The 19941-nt window shown below is 36.7% G+C and overlaps 1 protein-coding gene across 1 annotated transcript in view; it reads right to left on the reverse strand.

Moving 5' to 3' along the window:
• Positions 1-19941, reverse strand: part of chl1b (cell adhesion molecule L1-like b) — a 55309-nt gene that overhangs the window by 23062 nt on the left and 12306 nt on the right. Inside the window, exons 2-15 of the mRNA XM_016238944.1 lie at positions 13146-13340; positions 11751-11859; positions 8491-8681; positions 7869-7991; positions 7456-7626; positions 6615-6726; positions 6149-6333; positions 5453-5584; positions 4749-4892; positions 2495-2606; positions 1248-1414; positions 969-1128; positions 764-888; positions 246-347 (exon numbers count right to left, since the gene is read on the reverse strand). Of these exons, the coding sequence (XP_016094430.1) occupies positions 246-347; positions 764-888; positions 969-1128; positions 1248-1414; positions 2495-2606; positions 4749-4892; positions 5453-5584; positions 6149-6333; positions 6615-6726; positions 7456-7626; positions 7869-7991; positions 8491-8681; positions 11751-11859; positions 13146-13239 (1927 nt within the window). The 5' untranslated portion in view covers positions 13240-13340. The remainder of the gene's footprint in view (positions 1-245; positions 348-763; positions 889-968; positions 1129-1247; positions 1415-2494; positions 2607-4748; positions 4893-5452; positions 5585-6148; positions 6334-6614; positions 6727-7455; positions 7627-7868; positions 7992-8490; positions 8682-11750; positions 11860-13145; positions 13341-19941) is intronic.

Consider the following 19941-nt stretch of genomic DNA (forward strand, 5'->3'; position numbering starts at 1 on the left):
TCAAAGACAAAAGAACTGTTAAAAATGAGCTGTTATATGAGCAATAGCCATGTGGGCAGCGCTGTGTCATATGCCATAGCTGTGCACAAAGTGTTTATCACAGCTCCAGACTTCTTTGTTCATTACTGACGCCATCAGCGACTAGTCGACTTCGACTCGACTTTCATCCCATAAAAGTCGACTTTAAAAAATCAGAAATCGTTCAACCCCTAGTATATGGACAATAAGGGTGTTAAGACTGTTACCTGTAATGGAGCTGTTATGGTCATCTCCTGGAATCCACTGCAGTTTCACACTTCTGCCATTATGTTCGGAAAGGATCACATCCTCTGGTGGATCAGGAACATCTAAGAAAACAACAAGTTTTATTTAGGGCTGTCAATCGATCAAGCATCTCGAGTTCATTTAGATTCATTACATGATATAGTTGCTTTTTTTGTTTTTGTTGCCATTTTATAGATATTTTGGAGACAGTAGGAGAAATGAAGAAAATGATAGGGAGAAGAGGGAGGTTGGGTCGGGGAAATGACTCCAGCTGGTTTCAAACATGACAGAGCTCATGCACTACCTGCCAGGTCATGTCTCCAGCTAGTTTATTTGTACAAATACTATGTGGTGCTGTCTTATTAAATATATAATTCCAGCTGTGGCACAGCAGGTAGCCAAATCCCACCTGTGTCATGCGCTGAACCCGATTCAGCCCTCAAAACGTCTGTCTATCTTTACTTTCCTAAACAATAAAGACCGAAAGCACATAACTCACCTACAACTGAAAGCTGTGCAACCGCCATGTCCTGGTCGACTGGTGTTCTGGCCACACAGGCATAAAAGCCCTGGTCTCCAAAGCTCACATTAATGATTTCAAGCACTCCATCGTCCAGGATATATCTACAGACACCAGCATAGACACTGATTAGACAGCTCTGACATTCACTACTGTAGAATAATGACATCCTGTTGTATCTCACCGTGCGTTCTCGCTGGCATTGAGGGCCATGCCATCTTTTTCCCAGAGGATCTCAAAGTCATCACCAATGGAGGGATCAAACTCTGCCTGGCATGAAAACTGGATAGTAGTTCTGACCAAAACCCGCAAATCATGAGGAGGATCGACTATTCTGGTGGGATCTGACAAGGAAAACAAAAGTAATTTTGGATTATATGGATTAACTAAACTGATTTATTTTCTGAATCTTGTAAACCCCTTGAACTTGACTGATTTACAAAAGAGTATCTGTTTCTCATACCTTTGACTTCAAGTGTTGCAGCAATGGCAACTTTGCCCTCAGTGTTTTGAGCAAAACAAGAATACTCCCCCATGTCCTCTTTCATCACGTTGTGGATCTCCAGCGAACCATTCTTATGAACAGAAAACCTTTCTCCTTCCACTGAATTGGCACTGTCAGTTTTACTCCTATGCAACCATAAACCAACTGGGTCATTTTCAGAAAACAGCATAAACTGTGTGCATAATAGTGTTCGCATGTCTTTCTGAAATCTAAGAAATCACCACCACAAAAAAAATGCAAATAATAAAATAAAATAAAAAAATCACTCCACCTAAAATCATGTAAACCACAATAATCCAAATAGACAAAAAGTTGCTGAAAAGTTTTTTTTTGCCCTGCAAAAAATAACTAAAATAAATAAATAACAGTGCCTATTTAGCACTAAAAAAGGTGACCAAAATGTTGCTGTTCCTTTGCATTCGCTTTTATTGTTGTTGTCTTTTTTTCATCTTCAGTGTTTGCACGTATTTTTTTTTGTACTAAAATATAAGTCTCACAGGACAAAAAACATACATTATTTAATAGATTTCACTCTGAACAGAACTTTTCGAATAAAACATTAATTTTATTTTTAGAAATACTACTGTTCAAAAGTTTAAGCTCCATAAGATTTTAAACAAATAAATAAATAAATAAATAATACTTTAACTCATACACGACACTTTACATTGTTCAAAAGTGACAGTAAAGATATTTATATAATTACTAAAGATTTCTATTTCAAATAAATAGTGTTTTTTGAACTGAAAAAAAATTGGTTTCCACTAAATCAGATCTGCTGAACATACAGCTTGGAATAAATGACATTCAAATAGAAAACTTATTTTAATTGTAAAAATATAAAAAAAATATTGATGCCTTAATGAGCATAAGAGCTCTTTTACAAACATTAAATATATTGCCAACCCCAAACTTTGAATCCATAGTGTACATTTTATGAATTCAATAAAATGCTGTTTGCTTTCTCTAACATGCCACCACAGTCAACACTTCTGCTGTTACTGCTTTAACTTAACAGTAGCATACTTACAGATCCACATGAGTAGTTTACCTCATTATCACAGTGCTGAACACAGCCTGAGGGCCCACCCTTGAGTAAACTGCTTCACTAGCGCGAAACCACATGCAAGACACTCCATCACTGCAGCACTAACGCCTCTAGAACTGTGCTGCCCTCTGCTGGCCTGTGCAAATACTCTACTCACCATGTTATACTGGATGCTGGTGAGCTGAAGACCTTACAGTGCATGACCACACCTTTCCCCTCCACTGCCATATATTGCAGATTGTTTTCTGTTAAGATCAGGGGCTGGATGTCTGGGGAGAGAGTTATCAGCATTGCACCATTAAACATGACAAAACACGATTGCATTAGTCTCTTTATCTCTTTTCTTGTGATGCACGTTGTTATCAGTTTAGTAAAAAAAAAGCCCTTGTCCTTGGAAAAGCAGCTTCCTGTTCTATCAGGGGAGGTAAGCGGGTTTGAGAGAGAGAGAGAGTTGAGATATGTTTTTCTGCTTCTTCTTTATTTAATTTCATTTTTCCTTTTCATATTTTTTTTTAAAGTGAGGATCCTTAGCAGCTTATTTTATCTCCCAGATGAAAGCAACACATGCTTTGGTTCTAGCAACTGAATATGAATGGAGGAAGGCGAAATTGTTCGCACATAAAAGCGTCTGGCTGCCTGAGGGAGAGTGTGTCTGGAGATCAGAACTGACAGAAGAGCTCCACCCTAAAGCCCGTGTACTATCATGAGGACCTTACGCTCTCTGAACAAACCCAAGGGCCGTCCACTGTCCATATCACACCTCAGCTTATGGCTCTGTCCACACTAACAAAAAAACAGATGCTTGTTCACAGCCAAGCAACACCGTGGTGTTTTTATGTGATTTGTTTTTTTTGGCCTAGAGTGAATGAAACCATGAATATCTCATACGTAGGCACTTCTAAAATGAATAATGCAAGGGGCCTCTCTTAAATGGATGGAGGCTGAGCCTAATTTTTATTTTAATTTTTTTGCTGTACTATAAACTGCATTTAAGCATGGAACAAAACATCTCTACAAGCAAACGATAACACCACCTTATAGCATATTTCCTGAATAAAATTCAATACTTGTCTCTTACTAATTTTGGGATGCCGATTCCAAAAATCACGTTTTGTTCTAGCATGTTACACTTTCTCATAATTGAATTGTATTGTATTTATTTAATTATTTAATTTTTGGCTCTTGACAGCCATTTGTAAGATGAAGTCTTATCTTATCCTTTAATCACCAGACATGATTTTGTGAAAAAAAGAACACAATGGAAAGACTTTATTGATCATTTTTAACTTTGCACCATCAAATTAATAATATCAAGTCTTTTTTTGCATATCAACAGAAATTTATTTTCAACATGCAGATCTGTGTATTATTGAATGCAATCACAATAGTAGATTATAGCTCATTCCAATCAAGGAAGACACCATATTTAATTTGAATGCGAATCGTTAAAGCCGTGTACAGTTTACAGTTTACTTACTCATAATCATGATGTTGGCATTGGCTAGGATGGTGCCGTGTCTGTTTGTGGCCTCACACTGGTAAACAGCGCTGTTTTCAGGCTTTGCGTTGTGGATGGAAATGGTGCCATCTTTTAAGACTTTCCTATTGGATGTTGGGACATCTGAAAATGTGGGTTAAATGATTAGTTAAAGTACAGTATGGCAGGATATCTTTATAAAAACTATTACTTTAAAATTATCATCATAAGGAAATTGATTATTTAAATGCAATTACAACCATGTACAGCCAAGCAACACCGTGGTGTTTTTATGTGATTAGTTTTTTTTGGCCTAGAGTGAATGAAACCATGAATATCCCATACGTAGGCACTTCTAAAATGAATAATGCAAGGGGCCTCTCTTAAATGGATGGAGGCTGAGCCTAATTTTTATTTTTATTTTTTTGCTGTCCTATAAACTGCATTTAAGCATGGAACAAAACATCTCTACAAGCAAACGATAACACCACCTTATAGCATATTTCCTGAATAAAATTAAATACTTGTCTCTTACTAATTTTGGGATGCCGATTCCAAAAATCACGTTTTGTTCTAGCATGTTACACTTTCTCATAATTGAATTGTATTGTATTTATTTAATTATTTAATTTTTGGCTCTTGACAGCCATTTGTAAGATGAAGTCTTATCTTATCCTTTAATCACCAGACATGATTTTGTGAAAAAAAGAACACAATGGAAAGACTTTATTGATCATTTTTAACTTTGCACCATCAAATTAATAATATCAAGTCTTTTTTTGCATATCAACAGAAATTTATTTTCAACATGCAGATCTGTGTATTATTGAATGCAATCACAATAGTAGATTATAGCTCATTCCAATCAAGGAAGACACCATATTTAATTTGAATGCGAATCGTTAAAGCCGTGTACAGTTTACAGTTTACTTACTCATAATCATGATGTTGGCATTGGCTAGGATGGTGCCGTGTCTGTTTGTGGCCTCACACTGGTAAACAGCGCTGTTTTCAGGCTTTGCGTTGTGGATGGAAATGGTGCCATCTTTTAAGACTTTCCTATTGGATGTTGGGACATCTGAAAATGTGGGTTAAATGATTAGTTAAAGTACAGTATGGCAGGATATCTTTATAAAAACTATTACTTTAAAATTATCATCATAAGGAAATTGATTATTTAAATGCAATTACAACCATGTACATAAACAAAACAAAAAAGTGGTGACAATTATAGTTTTTATTAACAAACATTGGTATATTATACAGTACAATGCTTGCCGGGGCATTTAGAAAGCCATTTTTGAAGTTAGTTGGCACAAGTTGGGACATCTGAAAATGTGGGTTAAATGATTAGTTAAAGTACAGTATGGCAGGATATCTTTATAAAAACTATTACTTTAAAATTATCATCATAAGGAAATTGATTATTTAAATGCAATTACAACCATGTACATAAACAAAACAAAAAAGTGGTGACAATTATAGTTTTTATTAACAAACATTGGTATATTATACAGTACAATGATTGCCGGGGCATTTAGAAAGCCATTTTTGAAGTTAGTTGGCACAATCATTTGAAATCAATATAATTCAAATTTTATATTGTTAATGAAAGGTTCAGTAATTAGGAATGTTTACCGTTCAGAGGTTGGCCATTGACCCTCCATGCAACACTAGGTTGAGGATTTCCTTTCACAACACACTTGATCACCACATCAGCTCCAATTGTCACCAATTGACTTTGAGGTTCAATCTCAAATTCAGGAGGCTCTGTTCATGCAGAAGAATCACATGACATAATCTGACGAGTCAATTGTGGCATTCAGTGGTTAGATATTTCCTAATAGTCACTGATGTTTGAACACAAAGTGTTGTTAAAGGTCGAGATGCTGTGTGTGGAAGTCGTGTGGCCTGACCTTTCTTGTTGCTTGAAAATATAGATACATATATCCCTCACAGTCTCGTTTTTTCTGTGTTAAATTCAATATGGCATTTACTCTAACTAAGGTCTATATTGAAAAAATACAGAGACTATATGTGATGAAAATACAGAAACACTAAATATAAGGTTATCAGATATATGCATGCATAATTGTTCTCTTAATAACCTGAAAATGATCATTTATCATACCCAAAATTATCACTGTATTATGCTAGGACTCTATTTCTAGTTGTCCTAATCATGCATACTTTGTATTTGGACAGAAGATGGCGCTCTTTTACCACAAAGAGTGTCTTTAATACAGACATGATATTGAAACCATTTATAAAGCAACACTGGCACATTTACTGTGGTTATATTATGAGATTAATGTGATCAATAATATGACTCACCCTCTACTGTAACATGAAAATAATGCACAACCTCTCCATGGGGATTTTTGGCTCTGCACATATATTTCCCTTCATCCTCCTCATTCACCATCTCTACAGTAAGCAACTTCCCATGACTCTCCACCTCGGCTCTTTCTGGAAGCTCGTGGTAGCCTATTTTAGCCCACTCCACCTTTGGTGTGGGGCTGAAAGACAGAAACAATCAAAACATTTTAAAGTCTAATAATAGTGTTTTGTGTTCAAACAGACATGAAGTATTCAATCATTTATATAATAAGTATTTTGATGCATCCATCTAAATGCTCTTGATTGCATTTTTTTTTTTTTTTTTACAAAATAACCTTTATAAACATTCCTACTAGATTTCAAAAGCATTTCAAGTGGTATAACTGAAACGAATGCCAAGCTCGTAATTAGATTAATAAATTAACTGAATTAATAAAATGAATTAGACAATGACACTTACAAGCCCTCTGCAATACACTCCAACTGAAGATCTTCGCCTTTCATCAGATATGTATGTGACTCCTTTCCTGTGGGCGTCAGTAGACTGGGCTTCCTCTCCAAGAGAGAGTTTGCTTTATAACAGTTAAAAGATGACATATATAAATATGCATGAAAAATAATATAATATAATATAGTTGTCAAGTTGTCTCAGTTGTGGTGATTTAAATGCTTTAGTTACTACGCCAGTAGCATCACCAAAAAGAACTGCAAAAACACTGTTTTGCATTAATAAATTACTCATGAAAAATGTTTTAACAGAAAAAAAAAACAAGTATAGAGAATGAGTCATGGATGTACCTATGAATTATTCCCATTGATTACAGAAAACCTTTGAGATTTTCAAATCTAGGCTAAAGAGTAGGCAAGTATGACATGACATGGAATGAGATAATTAATCAAAACTAATTAAAAACAAAAAAGCTGCTCTACGCCCATGTAGCATCCCTAATGAATGTCACTCACCATAACCTCTGCCGCTACCAGAGTCCTTCATTAACTTGTCTTGGATGAAGAAATGGAGACAAATAAAATATGTGTGGCAAATGCAAAAACAATAGATAATATGGACATGAAATACACAAACAAGTCTTCACAGGAAGTATTATGAAAGTACGGGAAGCATCGATATCTTCCAAGCTGATTTGCTGAAGTCCAGCAAGTGCTTGGAGATTGACTACATGAGAAACTGGGGGGATGCATCAGATGCACATGACCGACATGTTTGAAATTGATGCTGGCCATGTAAAGAAATGATCATGCTATATGCAATCAAACTCTTAAAGAGGAGTATTTTAACGTACTGCTTTTGACCATGACAGACATGGCGGTTTTCTGGACGATGGTTCGTATGCGGGGGAAGGCAGCAAAGCAGCAGTAATCTCTGCGACTGTCCGACTTGATGGCGTTTGAGAAGTACAGGTTCCCGTTCAGACCCACTGATACTCTCTCGTCCAGCTCGATGTGCTGTAGACCTGTGATGTTCAAAGAAAAAAAAATCTAATGAAGCTTATAACACTTTTAGCTAAGTAACAATGACATTAGAGTAATAATATGATTACTTTAATGAGCATTAATAGATAGACAATATAAAGAATAGTTCACCCAAAAATTTATATTTTGCTCACCCTTAGGCCATCCAAAATCATTTTAACTGTGCAATATTGATTAGATGATCACTGAATGCACTGTGGTCAGAGTGTGGGCGGGAACTTACGTATTGTCATCCAGTAGATTTCCAGCGGGGGGATTCCTTTAGGTGGATTGCACTCCAGAATGACTGACTGACCTTCCATAACCTCAATCGGATCGATGATCTCTTTAGGGAACTTCGGAACATCTGCAGAAATCAACAAGCAAAATGAATCGATACGTACCATTATATTCCATTTTTATAAATTAAATCACCATTAGGTGGCAGTACTTTCCCTTCTAAAGGCATTCCTGGAAAGATTAGTTGTTCCAATTTCCCAAATTTACTCCAAAAATCTGCCAATATCACATCACTCTGCTGCTGAAACTGTACATGTCAACTGAGTGATTGAAAACTGGTCTTGTTTGGTAACTGATGACTCTTTGCTCTGGTTACATCTGGGGAGATTTATGTGGTGTATTTCAGAACACAATGAGAAATGTGACATCGAAAAATGATGGAGAGAGAGGAGAAAACTCATTTTTCATCAGCCTTCTCCTCACAGTCCATACACACTGTGATGAAAGGGAAAGAAACGCTTTCTGGTTGAAGAAACGCAGAGTGGTTGTTTTATTGGACACTGCTCTCTAAATCATTCCGAAAGAGTTGTTACGGAGCATACAGCACAAAGTTATACATTACTTACTCGGAACAACGAATTCAATCTCTTCCGACATGGCCGTTCCTAACTTGTTGGTTGCAAAGCAGCGATAATTGCCCTGGAATTCTGTCAGATTCCCATTATTGGGAATGATGAATGTTCCGGAATCATCTAATGTTATCAATCTGAGGTCCTGATAAGGATCAAAGTCTTGACCATTCTTTGTCCACCTGAATCTGAAAAAATTATTAAACAGAGATGATCAGTAATTAAATGACATATCACTCAGCATGTGTCCTTTGAAATATGATGAAAACAACACAAGCATGCAAAGAGGATTTCCACGTTCAGGTTTTCAAATTTAAAAACGACATCAAATAGTCAGACAAGGCTTTGAAACGTGCTTTGAAATGCCAGTGGGGTGTTTCTGATGTTTTTTTTTTTCATATATTATGAACTGTTCTACCCATAATCTAGCTACCCTGATGAATTTCCATGCTGGTTTGGTGCTGATCTAGCACAGCCACACTGTTCACCCACAAAAATAGCTGGTGATGCTGATCAACCAGCATGGAAGCACTATGATGATGCTCTTGCGGTCGTTCCTGAAGGTCGTTCCCTCCATCTCTGGTCTAGTTTTCGATGCAAAACTGGCACAAGCAAGGAATTAGTAAAAGAAGACAAATGATAAGACGACTTCAAGCTGAAGATGCATTTATTATGATTACATACCATATGATTAGGGTTGCAAAATTCCAGGAATTTTCAAGATTGGAAACTTTCCATGGGAATTAATGGGAATATACGGGACTTAATGGGAATAAACTGGAAATTTGCAAAATTGCAGGAACTGGGGACTTAAATGTAGTTGAGAAAAAAATCTTGCAGCATAACCTTGGTTAAAACAACCTGATTTAATGCAATTTCAGTTTAATTTCTACCCTACACATTGCCCAATCACATGCACACAAGCAGACTGCTTACTGCAGGCTACACCCCCTGCATGCACTGCGTTTTCCTCCATAACATGAATAGATCATTTCTTAAATCCGGCACACAAAATATCAAAATGTCCATCTTGGTAAGTATTCATGTAAATTACATGATTATCACAAAAAAAAGTTTTAAACTTGCTTGTGCTGTGTGTAATATACTGTGCAACTAAATTAGGCTATACCATTGTAAAAACAAATACACTGACTGAACAAACCATAGACTGGAACAAACATTTAGGTGAGATAGTAAAACAAGTCTAAAAATGACCCTCCCCCACACACAATCTCCTCTAGTCACCTAAGAGGGGGATTCCCCTCCATTTTCTCTGAAGCCACACTTAATAATAATAATAATAATAATTCCTTACATTTATATAGCGCACAAAATAAAGAACAAAACAGCGTTTATTTAAAATAAAAATCCCTTTTTAACAATACACTACCATTCAAATGTTTGGGGTCAGTATCTTTTATATTTTTTGAAATAAATTAATACTTTTGTTCATCAAGGATGTGTTAAATTAATAAAAAGTAATAGTAAATGCTTATATTGTTAGAAAAGATTTATATTTTGAATAAACACTGTTCACAAGTTTTCATTCATCAAAAAAATCCTGAAATAAGCATGACAGATTCCCCCCCAAAAATCTAAATATTTCATTTAGTTTGCATGCATGTGAGCCTATGATCAAACAAAATGTTTATTTATCTCATGATTGAATCTGATCCAATTTGATCAGTTTGGAACAAATTAATGACATTTTTATAATAAGATTGAGGCTGGAAAAAACAGAACTGTTTGTTAAAGAAATTCAAAATGTAAAGAAATTTAAATATAAATGATGTTCTTTTGAACTTTCTATTCATCAAAGAAAAAATCACCTGAAATAAATCATGTTTTGCACCAAAATATTAAGCAGCACAACCGTTTTCAACACCGATGATAATAATACAATTCTTCTTGAGTGTTAGATCATGTGATACTGAAGAATGGAGCATGGCTGCTGAAAATTCAGCTTTGCCATCACAGAAATAACATTTTAGAATATATTAAAGTAGAAAACAAATAGCGCAAATTGCAGTAATATTATTATTTTTACTGTATTTTTGATCAAATTAACATAGCCTTGGAGAGACTTTCAAATGCACTAAACTACTGAACAGTAGCGTATTTGTGTGTGTATATTGCTTACTCCGGTCCAGGGTTTCCTGTGGCCTCACACTTCATAGGAAAGTTCTCTTCGAAAGGGAAGGCGATCAGAGAGGCAGGTATGATCAAACAAAATGTTTATATTTATTTGTATATGATAGTTTTATAAATTTCCCCAAATTTCCAATGAATTCCCATAAATTCCCCAAAATTCCCGTAAATTTCCATAAAGTCCTGGTTTCAAACTTGGAATATTTCCAAAATTCCCCAGACGAAGTTCCCAAAGAACAAAACAGCGTTTATTTAAAATAAAAATCCCTTTTTAACAATACACTACCATTCAAATGTTTGGGGTCAGTATCTTTTCTATTTTTTGAAATAAATTAATACTTTTGTTCATCAAGGATGTGTTAAATTAATAAAAAGTAATAGTAAATGCTTATATTGTTAGAAAAGATTTATATTTTGAATAAACACTGTTCACAAGTTTTCATTCATCAAAAAAATCCTGAAATAAGCATGACAGATTCCCCCCCAAAAATCTAAATATTTCATTTAGTTTGCATGCGTTTCAAACTTGGAATATTTCCAAAATTCCCCAGACGAAGTTCCCATGGAAAGTTTCCGGAAATTGTCCGCCCCTTTAACAAGCTACATATGATAACATTATGATTATCTCATGATTGAATCTGATCCAATTTGATCAGTTTGGAACAAATTAATGACATTTTTATAATAAGATTGAGGCTGGAAAAAACAGAACTGTTTGTTAAAGAAATTCAAAATGTAAAGAAATTTAAATATAAATGATGTTCTTTTGAACTTTCTATTCATCAAAGAAAAAATCACCTGAAATAAATCATGTTTTGCACCAAAATATTAAGCAGCACAACCGTTTTCAACACCGATGATAATAATACAATTCTTCTTGAGTGTTAGATCATGTGATACTGAAGAATGGAGCATGGCTGCTGAAAATTCAGCTTTGCCATCACAGAAATAACATTTTAGAATATATTAAAGTAGAAAACAAATAGCGCAAATTGCAGTAATATTATTATTTTTACTGTATTTTTGATCAAATTAACATAGCCTTGGAGAGACTTTCAAATGCACTAAACTACTGAACAGTAGCGTATTTGTGTGTGTATATTGCTTACTCCGGTCCAGGGTTTCCTGTGGCCTCACACTTCATAGGAAAGTTCTCTTCGAAAGGGAAGGCGATCAGAGAGGCAGGTGAGTACTCTGTAATTGTGGGCAGCTGCTCCACTAGAAAAAGAAATAGCCAGAGAGGAAGAGCTCAGTAGACTGTAGAGGAAAAATGGTAGCATGCAACCTGCACGCAGCAAATGGTGATGTGAAATGGCTTTGGTTCAATTGTAATGATTTTCCACAATCAGGTCAACTGTTTTGATCAATGCATACAAGACTAAAGGTAAACAAAATATTTGTTGGAGAACATAATTAGATATTGAATCATTGATTGTGTGGTTGGCCAAAGAGTGAGTTGTTATCAGGCAATGGCAAATGATCCGGTCAATGAGAGTTTGTTTGTTTGTGGTTCAGAACAGAAAGAAACTAATGGCTAATACAGCTTGAGTGTAAAATTGGATATGCATTATCAAAATCATGATGGAGTGATGGTATTTAGTTACAATTTGTCAAACGTAAAGTGGTTTGCTCACTCTGATGTTATAGGTCGTCCACTATGCACAAAAAAACACTCTAAAATCATCTAAATGCTTTGATTTGAGGGAACATTCAGGTTAACATTTCTACTCTATTAACCACAACAACAAAACAGTGTTTAATTTGTATCTGTCTATGAAAAATAACTCATTTGAATTAGACTGTGTTTACAAAAAGTACACAATTTTTTAAATATAATTTCATGATAAAAAATAAATAAATACATTCCAGGATGTACCATACTACTACCATGTTATCCAAATACCATCAAGGAACATGGATATGATAATTATGAAGTACCATGGTATGATATCCGCATCTAATACCATCGTATGAAGGCAGTAGCTACTTCATTCTAAATGTCCCCAACAAAAGAGCAAATCTCTGCATTTATGCATGAAAGTCGAAACTGTGAAACATTTTGCAATTAATATAAATATGAAGTCATAATGTTCATAATTGTGAGATATGACTTTGCAGTTAAGAGATAGAACGACTCAATTGTGAAATATAAAGTCACATTTGTGAGAAAAGTCTCAATAGCGTGATATAAAGTAGGATTTGTAAGAAATAACGTGCAATTGTGTAATATGAAGTTGCAATTAAAAAATAAAGTTGCAATAATAAGAAATGCAGTCACAATTTCCTTTTTATTTTTTTAATCTGAGGTAGGAAAAGGCTTCCATAGCTCATTTTTCTCCCAGAGGGCATGAAAAACAGGCCAAATTGGGTAAATGGCAAACAACTAAACAGAAACAGTGCTGAGAATCTGATCAAATATATAAACCAGTAAGAAACTACAGAGAAAGAAAAGAAAAATAGTACAGAAATAATACATATAACAGAAAGTCATTTATTCAACTTACCTTCAAGTGGAATGTCCAAGGCATTACTCTGATACTTGCAGCTCATATGAAGGCAAGTGCCTAAAAGGAGGAGGATTTTCCGTAGCAACCGCATGACTGGCCAAAGCCTCGAAGGAGAGCGGAGGATGACAGGGAGTGCTGCAGTTTGCCAGGAGTCAGTGCATCTCACTCCAACACAGTCTGGGGTCTCTCTACCTGCACAAAACACAGCACAGATCTTACTGGCACCCAGACATCAGCTGCAAACAAGAAATATAAACAATACACAGACTTCCGAGCAACCATATGCTTACGGTCGGCCCACAACATCACATATAAAAACAACCCTGTCACCTGCACAGACACAAAGACTTGCACATTCTGCATGTCTCCTGCTGAGTAACTTGCGTCAATGTCTATCCCAACTTGTATTTACTTGAAATGCATCTGTGAGAGGAATCTCCATATTAAAGCTCTCTATCCCAGAGTCCCTGGAGACATGAATTGTATTTCTGCAAATTGTTTATCGGTGCATGCGTGCCAGGCACATTTCTTCCCTCCGTTTCTCCTTCATAACACTGAATACGAAAAATGAAACCTTAAAAAAATTAAATAAATGGAGCCCCCCTGCAGTTATGGTAATGTGCAGCAGCTGTTGCAGAAATTATTCTGAATTATGAATTCATGGCACTATAACAGTGACAGATTTTGATTAGCCGGATGCAGTATAGAGAGAGCAGAACCACACGGCTGTTAAATCACAAAGCTTGCAGATGTGCTTAAATATGCAGTAAGAAATATGCTGCTTTGTTATACCAAAGTGGATGAACTTTGTTTGCTGCCATTAAAGTCGTCTTGAGTAGTCTCTCGTGATGCCATGTGTGGTACGGGATGAGTAGTTGCTTTAACCTTTTGGAATTTGGCGCCAGCGAGACATCTGGATGGAGACAAAACGAGTTCACGCCCATTTTCCCCTCAGATTCATAACAGCGCTGGCAATAAAATGCTGCTCGGAGTAACTTTAATGGAGGTCACCTTACATGGTGTACTGGGAATCAGCCTTGTACTTCCAAAACTACAATACGACGTCTGGTGCCTGTTGGTCTGCAACATCTATAATTAGGCTCAGACAGAATCTGTAGACTTTTTCTATAGTGAGTTTGTTAGAAAAATGTATGGGATTCTCTGGAATGGATTTTGAAAACAAAATTAAATGGAGCTAAGAGCACTTATTGGTAGCTGAAAGTAGCCAAATTTGGTTGTCATATTATTTACTGAACTCACAGCACAGGGAAATGTGTGATGAATGATGAATAATGAATAATAGGCATACCAATAGTGGATTATGCACAATATATATATATATATATATATATATTGTGTAATTTGTATGCAAGGCAAAGACACAGGGCAAGGTGTGATGAATAACAAAAAATGGGCATGCTAGTTGCTGATTATGTGGAAAAATGTAACCAAAAAATTACAATAATATGAATAATAGGCATACTAGTAGCAGATTGTGTACAAAAAAAAGTAAACAAAAATGAAAAATGAGATTAATCACAAACTATTTTATTGACAGTTAAAATAAATGACAAATAATGGGCATACCAGTTGCTGATGCCAGTGCAAAAAAATGTAAATAATAAATAAATACAGTAAAAAATGTGAGATTAATCGCAAATTAATATATTCTATTGACAAATAAAATACAGTACTGTACATAAATACAGTGTCAACTTAATAGAAATGTATATTATACATTTATAGGTAACACTTTACAATAAGGTTCATTAGACATGAACTAACCATGAGCAATACATTTGTTACTGTATTTACTAATCTACGCTAACGTTAGTTAATAAAAATACAGATGTGCATGTTAGTTCACAGTGCATTAACTAATGTTAACAAGATTTTAATAATGTATTAGTAAATGTTGAAATTAACATTAACAAAGATTAATAAACGCTGTATAAGTGCAGTTCATTATTAGTTCATGTTAACTAATGAACCTTATTGTAAAGTGCTACCCATTTATTTTATATTTTAAAATATTTTGTCACATTCAACATTGAACTGCTGTATGTGATGCACTGTGTCCCATTATTGTAATATAGCAGGGGTGGTGAACGTCGGTCCTGGAGAGCCGCAGCCCTGCAGAGTTTTGCTTCAACCCTAATCAAACACACCTGAACAAGCTAATCAAGGTCTGAACGGTTACTAGGAAGCTACAGGCAGGTGAGTTTTAATTAGGGTTGGAGCTGAACTCTGCAGGGCTGCGGCTCTCCATGACCGGAGTTTGCCACCCCTGTGATATAGTATATACATTACTGTGTCCGTTATTTTAAGGCCCCTAGGAACCAAACCTCAATCCATCACCATTGTGCACCTAAGGCACTTAGTGCTGGGAGTTTGCTTCAGGGGATTGTCCCTGTACTGGAAGTCACTTTGAATATAATTGTCTATTAATGACTACTTACAGGAAACTTGATCTCAATGGCTATATTTCTATATGAATTTTGCAACTCGTTTGAGTCTCACTGTTGCACAATAGCCATTCTCATGTAGGTTGGAGCCCCAGGCTCATTAGGTCACTTCCTTTTTTACTTTAATTAGTTAAACACACAATAAAATAGATCCGCGCTTAACTCTGAGAACAAAAGAGTGTCAGGGAGGAAGGCAGATAGAGAAAGAGAAAAACAGGGGGGCTCAAAGCTCACAAAATACAACTTTATCAGCCATTCCCACCCCTTCAGGAGCTACATTTTCACAGAAAACCATTGATGACTCTTTGAAACCATATGAGGTAATTTATTCATGCATCTAATTAAAGTCCAGAGAAGGATGTGGTTGGCGCAGGACTGTTATGTTCTCTTTATTTCAGCATTCAGGGCCAGTCATGAGAGATAACCACACTTCACTGCTCCTCCATTTTAACCCCAGCAGCTGCTTCAATCACCACCTTTTCCAGCCAGAATTCTGAAGCCCATCCGCCACTTTAATCTTCTCCTCTGCTTAACAAATCCGATAGGAAACACAGAGGTCAAACACCAGTAAGCGGAGAAGTAATTGAATAATTGACCACTGTGTGAGTGAATGAGTCGATTCGCTTCATTCCTCAGTGGGGGCTCTTGTTTTCTGATGGGCTTGAACTCTGCTCCACATGCCTGCATTTTTTCCATAATAGTATTAACTCTGCCGGGGAGAGCTTTTGTGATTTAGTGCTGGTTATGGTGACCTCTGAGATGACCTCTGTGATGTCACTAGAAAGGATGGGTTTCTGCACCCCTTGACTGTCATACTGAAAGGCTTGTGGCTACGGTCTGTTGGACTTGGATGCGTTTATTGGAGCCAAAGACAATGCCTGATGCGCTAGCGCTTGCCTCGAGACTGCTCTATCTCCCACAGATGGTGTCTAGCTTTAGAGGCCAGATTAAAATCAAAAGGTAAAGTGCTAAGCTAATTGGATTGTAATTTAATGGCCAGTGTGGTGTGTTACTGGTGGCATATGTTTATCATCCTGATCCAATACAATGCACCCTGGATTTACACTACCGCACTAGTTACAATGAAACCTGAAGTGCTACACTTAGAGAATGTTTTTGTTAATATGATCATTTACATGAACCATCTGATCAAAACAATTCACTACAATGACTTTACATCACAAAATATGAGAGAGTCCTTTATAATGAATCAGTTCACCAGAATGAATCACACATTCCATTGCAACATGTGTGAGAAAGAGTCGTTTAGTACCAACCGTGATAGCCACTTTCCATGTCAACATATAAAAGAAAGAGTCACTTAGTATGATTCAATCACAAAAATGAACAAGAAAGAGTTGTTTAGTATGAACTCATTCACTAGAATTACTTTACATCACAAAATATGAGAGAGTCCTTTATAATGAATCAATTCACCAGAATGAATCACGCACTCCATTGCAACATGTGTGAGAAAAAGTCGTTTAGTACCAACCGTGATAGCCACTTTCCATGTCAACATATAAAAGAAAAAGAGTCACTTAGTATGATTCAATCACAAAAAATGAACAAGAAAGAGTTGTTTAGTATGAACTCATTCACTAGAATTACTTTACATCACAAAATATGAGAGAGTCCTTTATAATGAATCAATTCACCAGAATGAATCACGCACTCCATTGCAACATGTGTGAGAAAAAGTCGTTTAGTACCAACCGTGATAGCCACTTTCCATGTCAACATATAAAAGAAAAAGAGTCACTTAGTATGATTCAATCACAAAAAATGAACAAGAAAGAGTTGTTTAGTATGAACTCATTCACTAGAATTACTTTCCATAGCAACATGTTTGAGAGAGTGAGTCGTTTAGTAAGAGCAATTCATGAATCAGATTTTCCATCACAACATATAAGTAATTTAGTATAAACTGATTCACTAAAATGCATTGGTCTTTCCATACAGTAGCGATATACATTTATGTGAAAGAGTAATTTAGTCTGAACTGATTAAGCAAAATAAATCAGTCTTTCCGTGGTAAATATGTGAGAGTTTAGTATGAACCTATTCACTAGAATTGTCACGAATCCAGTCCGTGGCCTTCCGGCTGATTACCAGTAGAGGTCACTCTACCATTACATTGACTCTCACACTACACAGACTGTTACATGTCACTCCAGACTACAGTTCCCATCATCCATTGCACTTACACAGCTGAATTCACTGATCACACAGCCTTCACTAATTACACGCTCACCTGTGAGCCATTACTCACTCTATTTAACACTCACTCAGTTCCTGTTCAGATCGCAGAGTATTGTCTAGCGTTTTTCACTCCCCTAGTGTTAGCTGCCTTACCGAGCCAATGGCCAGTGTGGTGTGTTACTGGTGGCATATGTTTATCATCCTGATCCAATACAATGCACCCTGGATTTACACTACCGCACTAGTTACAATGAAACCTGAAGTGCTACACTTAGAGAATGTTTTTGTTAATATGATCATTTACATGAACCATCTGATCAAAACAATTCACTACAATGACTTTACATCACAAAATATGAGAGAGTCCTTTATAATGAATCAGTTCACCAGAATGAATCACACATTCCATTGCAACATGTGTGAGAAAGAGTCGTTTAGTACCAACCGTGATAGCCACTTTCCATGTCAACATATAAAAGAAAGAGTCACTTAGTATGATTCAATCACAAAAATGAACAAGAAAGAGTTGTTTAGTATGAACTCATTCACTAGAATTACTTTACATCACAAAATATGAGAGAGTCCTTTATAATGAATCAATTCACCAGAATGAATCACGCACTCCATTGCAACATGTGTGAGAAAAAGTCGTTTAGTACCAACCGTGATAGCCACTTTCCATGTCAACATATAAAAGAAAGAGTCACTTAGTATGATTCAATCACAAAAATGAACAAGAAAGAGTTGTTTAGTATGAACTCATTCACTAGAATTACTTTCCATAGCAACATGTTTGAGAGAGTGAGTCGTTTAGTAAGAGCAATTCATGAATCAGATTTTCCATCACAACATATAAGTAATTTAGTATAAACTGATTCACTAAAATGCATTGGTCTTTCCATACAGTAGCGATATACATTTATGTGAAAGAGTAATTTAGTCTGAACTGATTAAGCAAAATAAATCAGTCTTTCCGTGGTAAATATGTGAGAGTTTAGTATGAACCTATTCACTAGAATTGTCACGAATCCAGTCCGTGGCCTTCCGGCTGATTACCAGTAGAGGTCACTCTACCATTACATTGACTCTCACACTACACAGACTGTTACATGTCACTCCAGACTACAGTTCCCATCATCCATTGCACTTACACAGCTGAATTCACTGATCACACAGCCTTCACTAATTACACGCTCACCTGTGAGCCATTACTCACTCTATTTAACACTCACTCAGTTCCTGTTCAGATCGCAGAGTATTGTCTAGCGTTTTTCACTCCCCTAGTGTTAGCTGCCTTACCGAGCCATTCCATGTTTTTTGTTTTAGTCTCGTGTATTGTTCTGCATTTTCCACTCCCCTAGTGTTAGCTGCCTTACCGAGCCTAGTGTCTTGTTTTTCCTTGTTTTCATCAACTTGCCTTGTCTGTTTCCCCATGTTCTGATCACTGCCTGTGTACCTGGATTATCCCTCGAGTCTCACCCAATTGGATACTGTTCGCCCCTGCCTGGACCTTTGCCTTGTACCTGGATTATCCCTCTTGCCTTGCCATCAATATACCTGTTTGACATTGTCTGACCTATGCCTGTTTTTGACCACGTTTCTTGAGAATAAAGCCTTGCAGAAGGATCCGCACGCTTCCTGTGTTCCCTCCGTTACAGAATACTCGGCCTCACAAGGATCCAGCAGCTTTTCGAAGGAACCTTTGCCGAACTCTCCCTGTATCCTGAGGGCACTACTGTAGAACCTCCAGAGGTGGCGGTATCCGCTGCAGAACCGCCAGAGGTGTCAGTAGTACCCACCTGTGAACTTCCTGTTTGTCCTGTCATGGCTATAAAGGGCATCTGTGAACTCTCTGCCCGTCCTGTCACGGCTATGGAGGCCATTTGCGAACACTCTGCTCGTCCTGTCATGGCTATGGAGGCCATTTGTGAAAGAACTGTCTGTGCCATCCATGAGACCGTATATGCTCTGTCTGTCTCTTGTGTCTCAGTTTTCCCCAGGTCCCAGTCCCTACCAGGGAGGGCTCCTGTTCCCGAGTTAAGCCCAGGGAGGGCTCCTGTTCCCGAGTTAAGCCCACGGAGGGCTCCTGTTTCCCCGTCTCCAGTGTCGGCTCCAGCCCCGGAGCT

This window comes from Sinocyclocheilus grahami, unplaced genomic scaffold (assembly GCF_001515645.1).
Source record: "Sinocyclocheilus grahami isolate Dianchi unplaced genomic scaffold, SAMN03320097.WGS_v1.1 scaffold551.1, whole genome shotgun sequence".
Classification (NCBI taxonomy): Eukaryota; Metazoa; Chordata; class Actinopteri; order Cypriniformes; family Cyprinidae; genus Sinocyclocheilus; species Sinocyclocheilus grahami.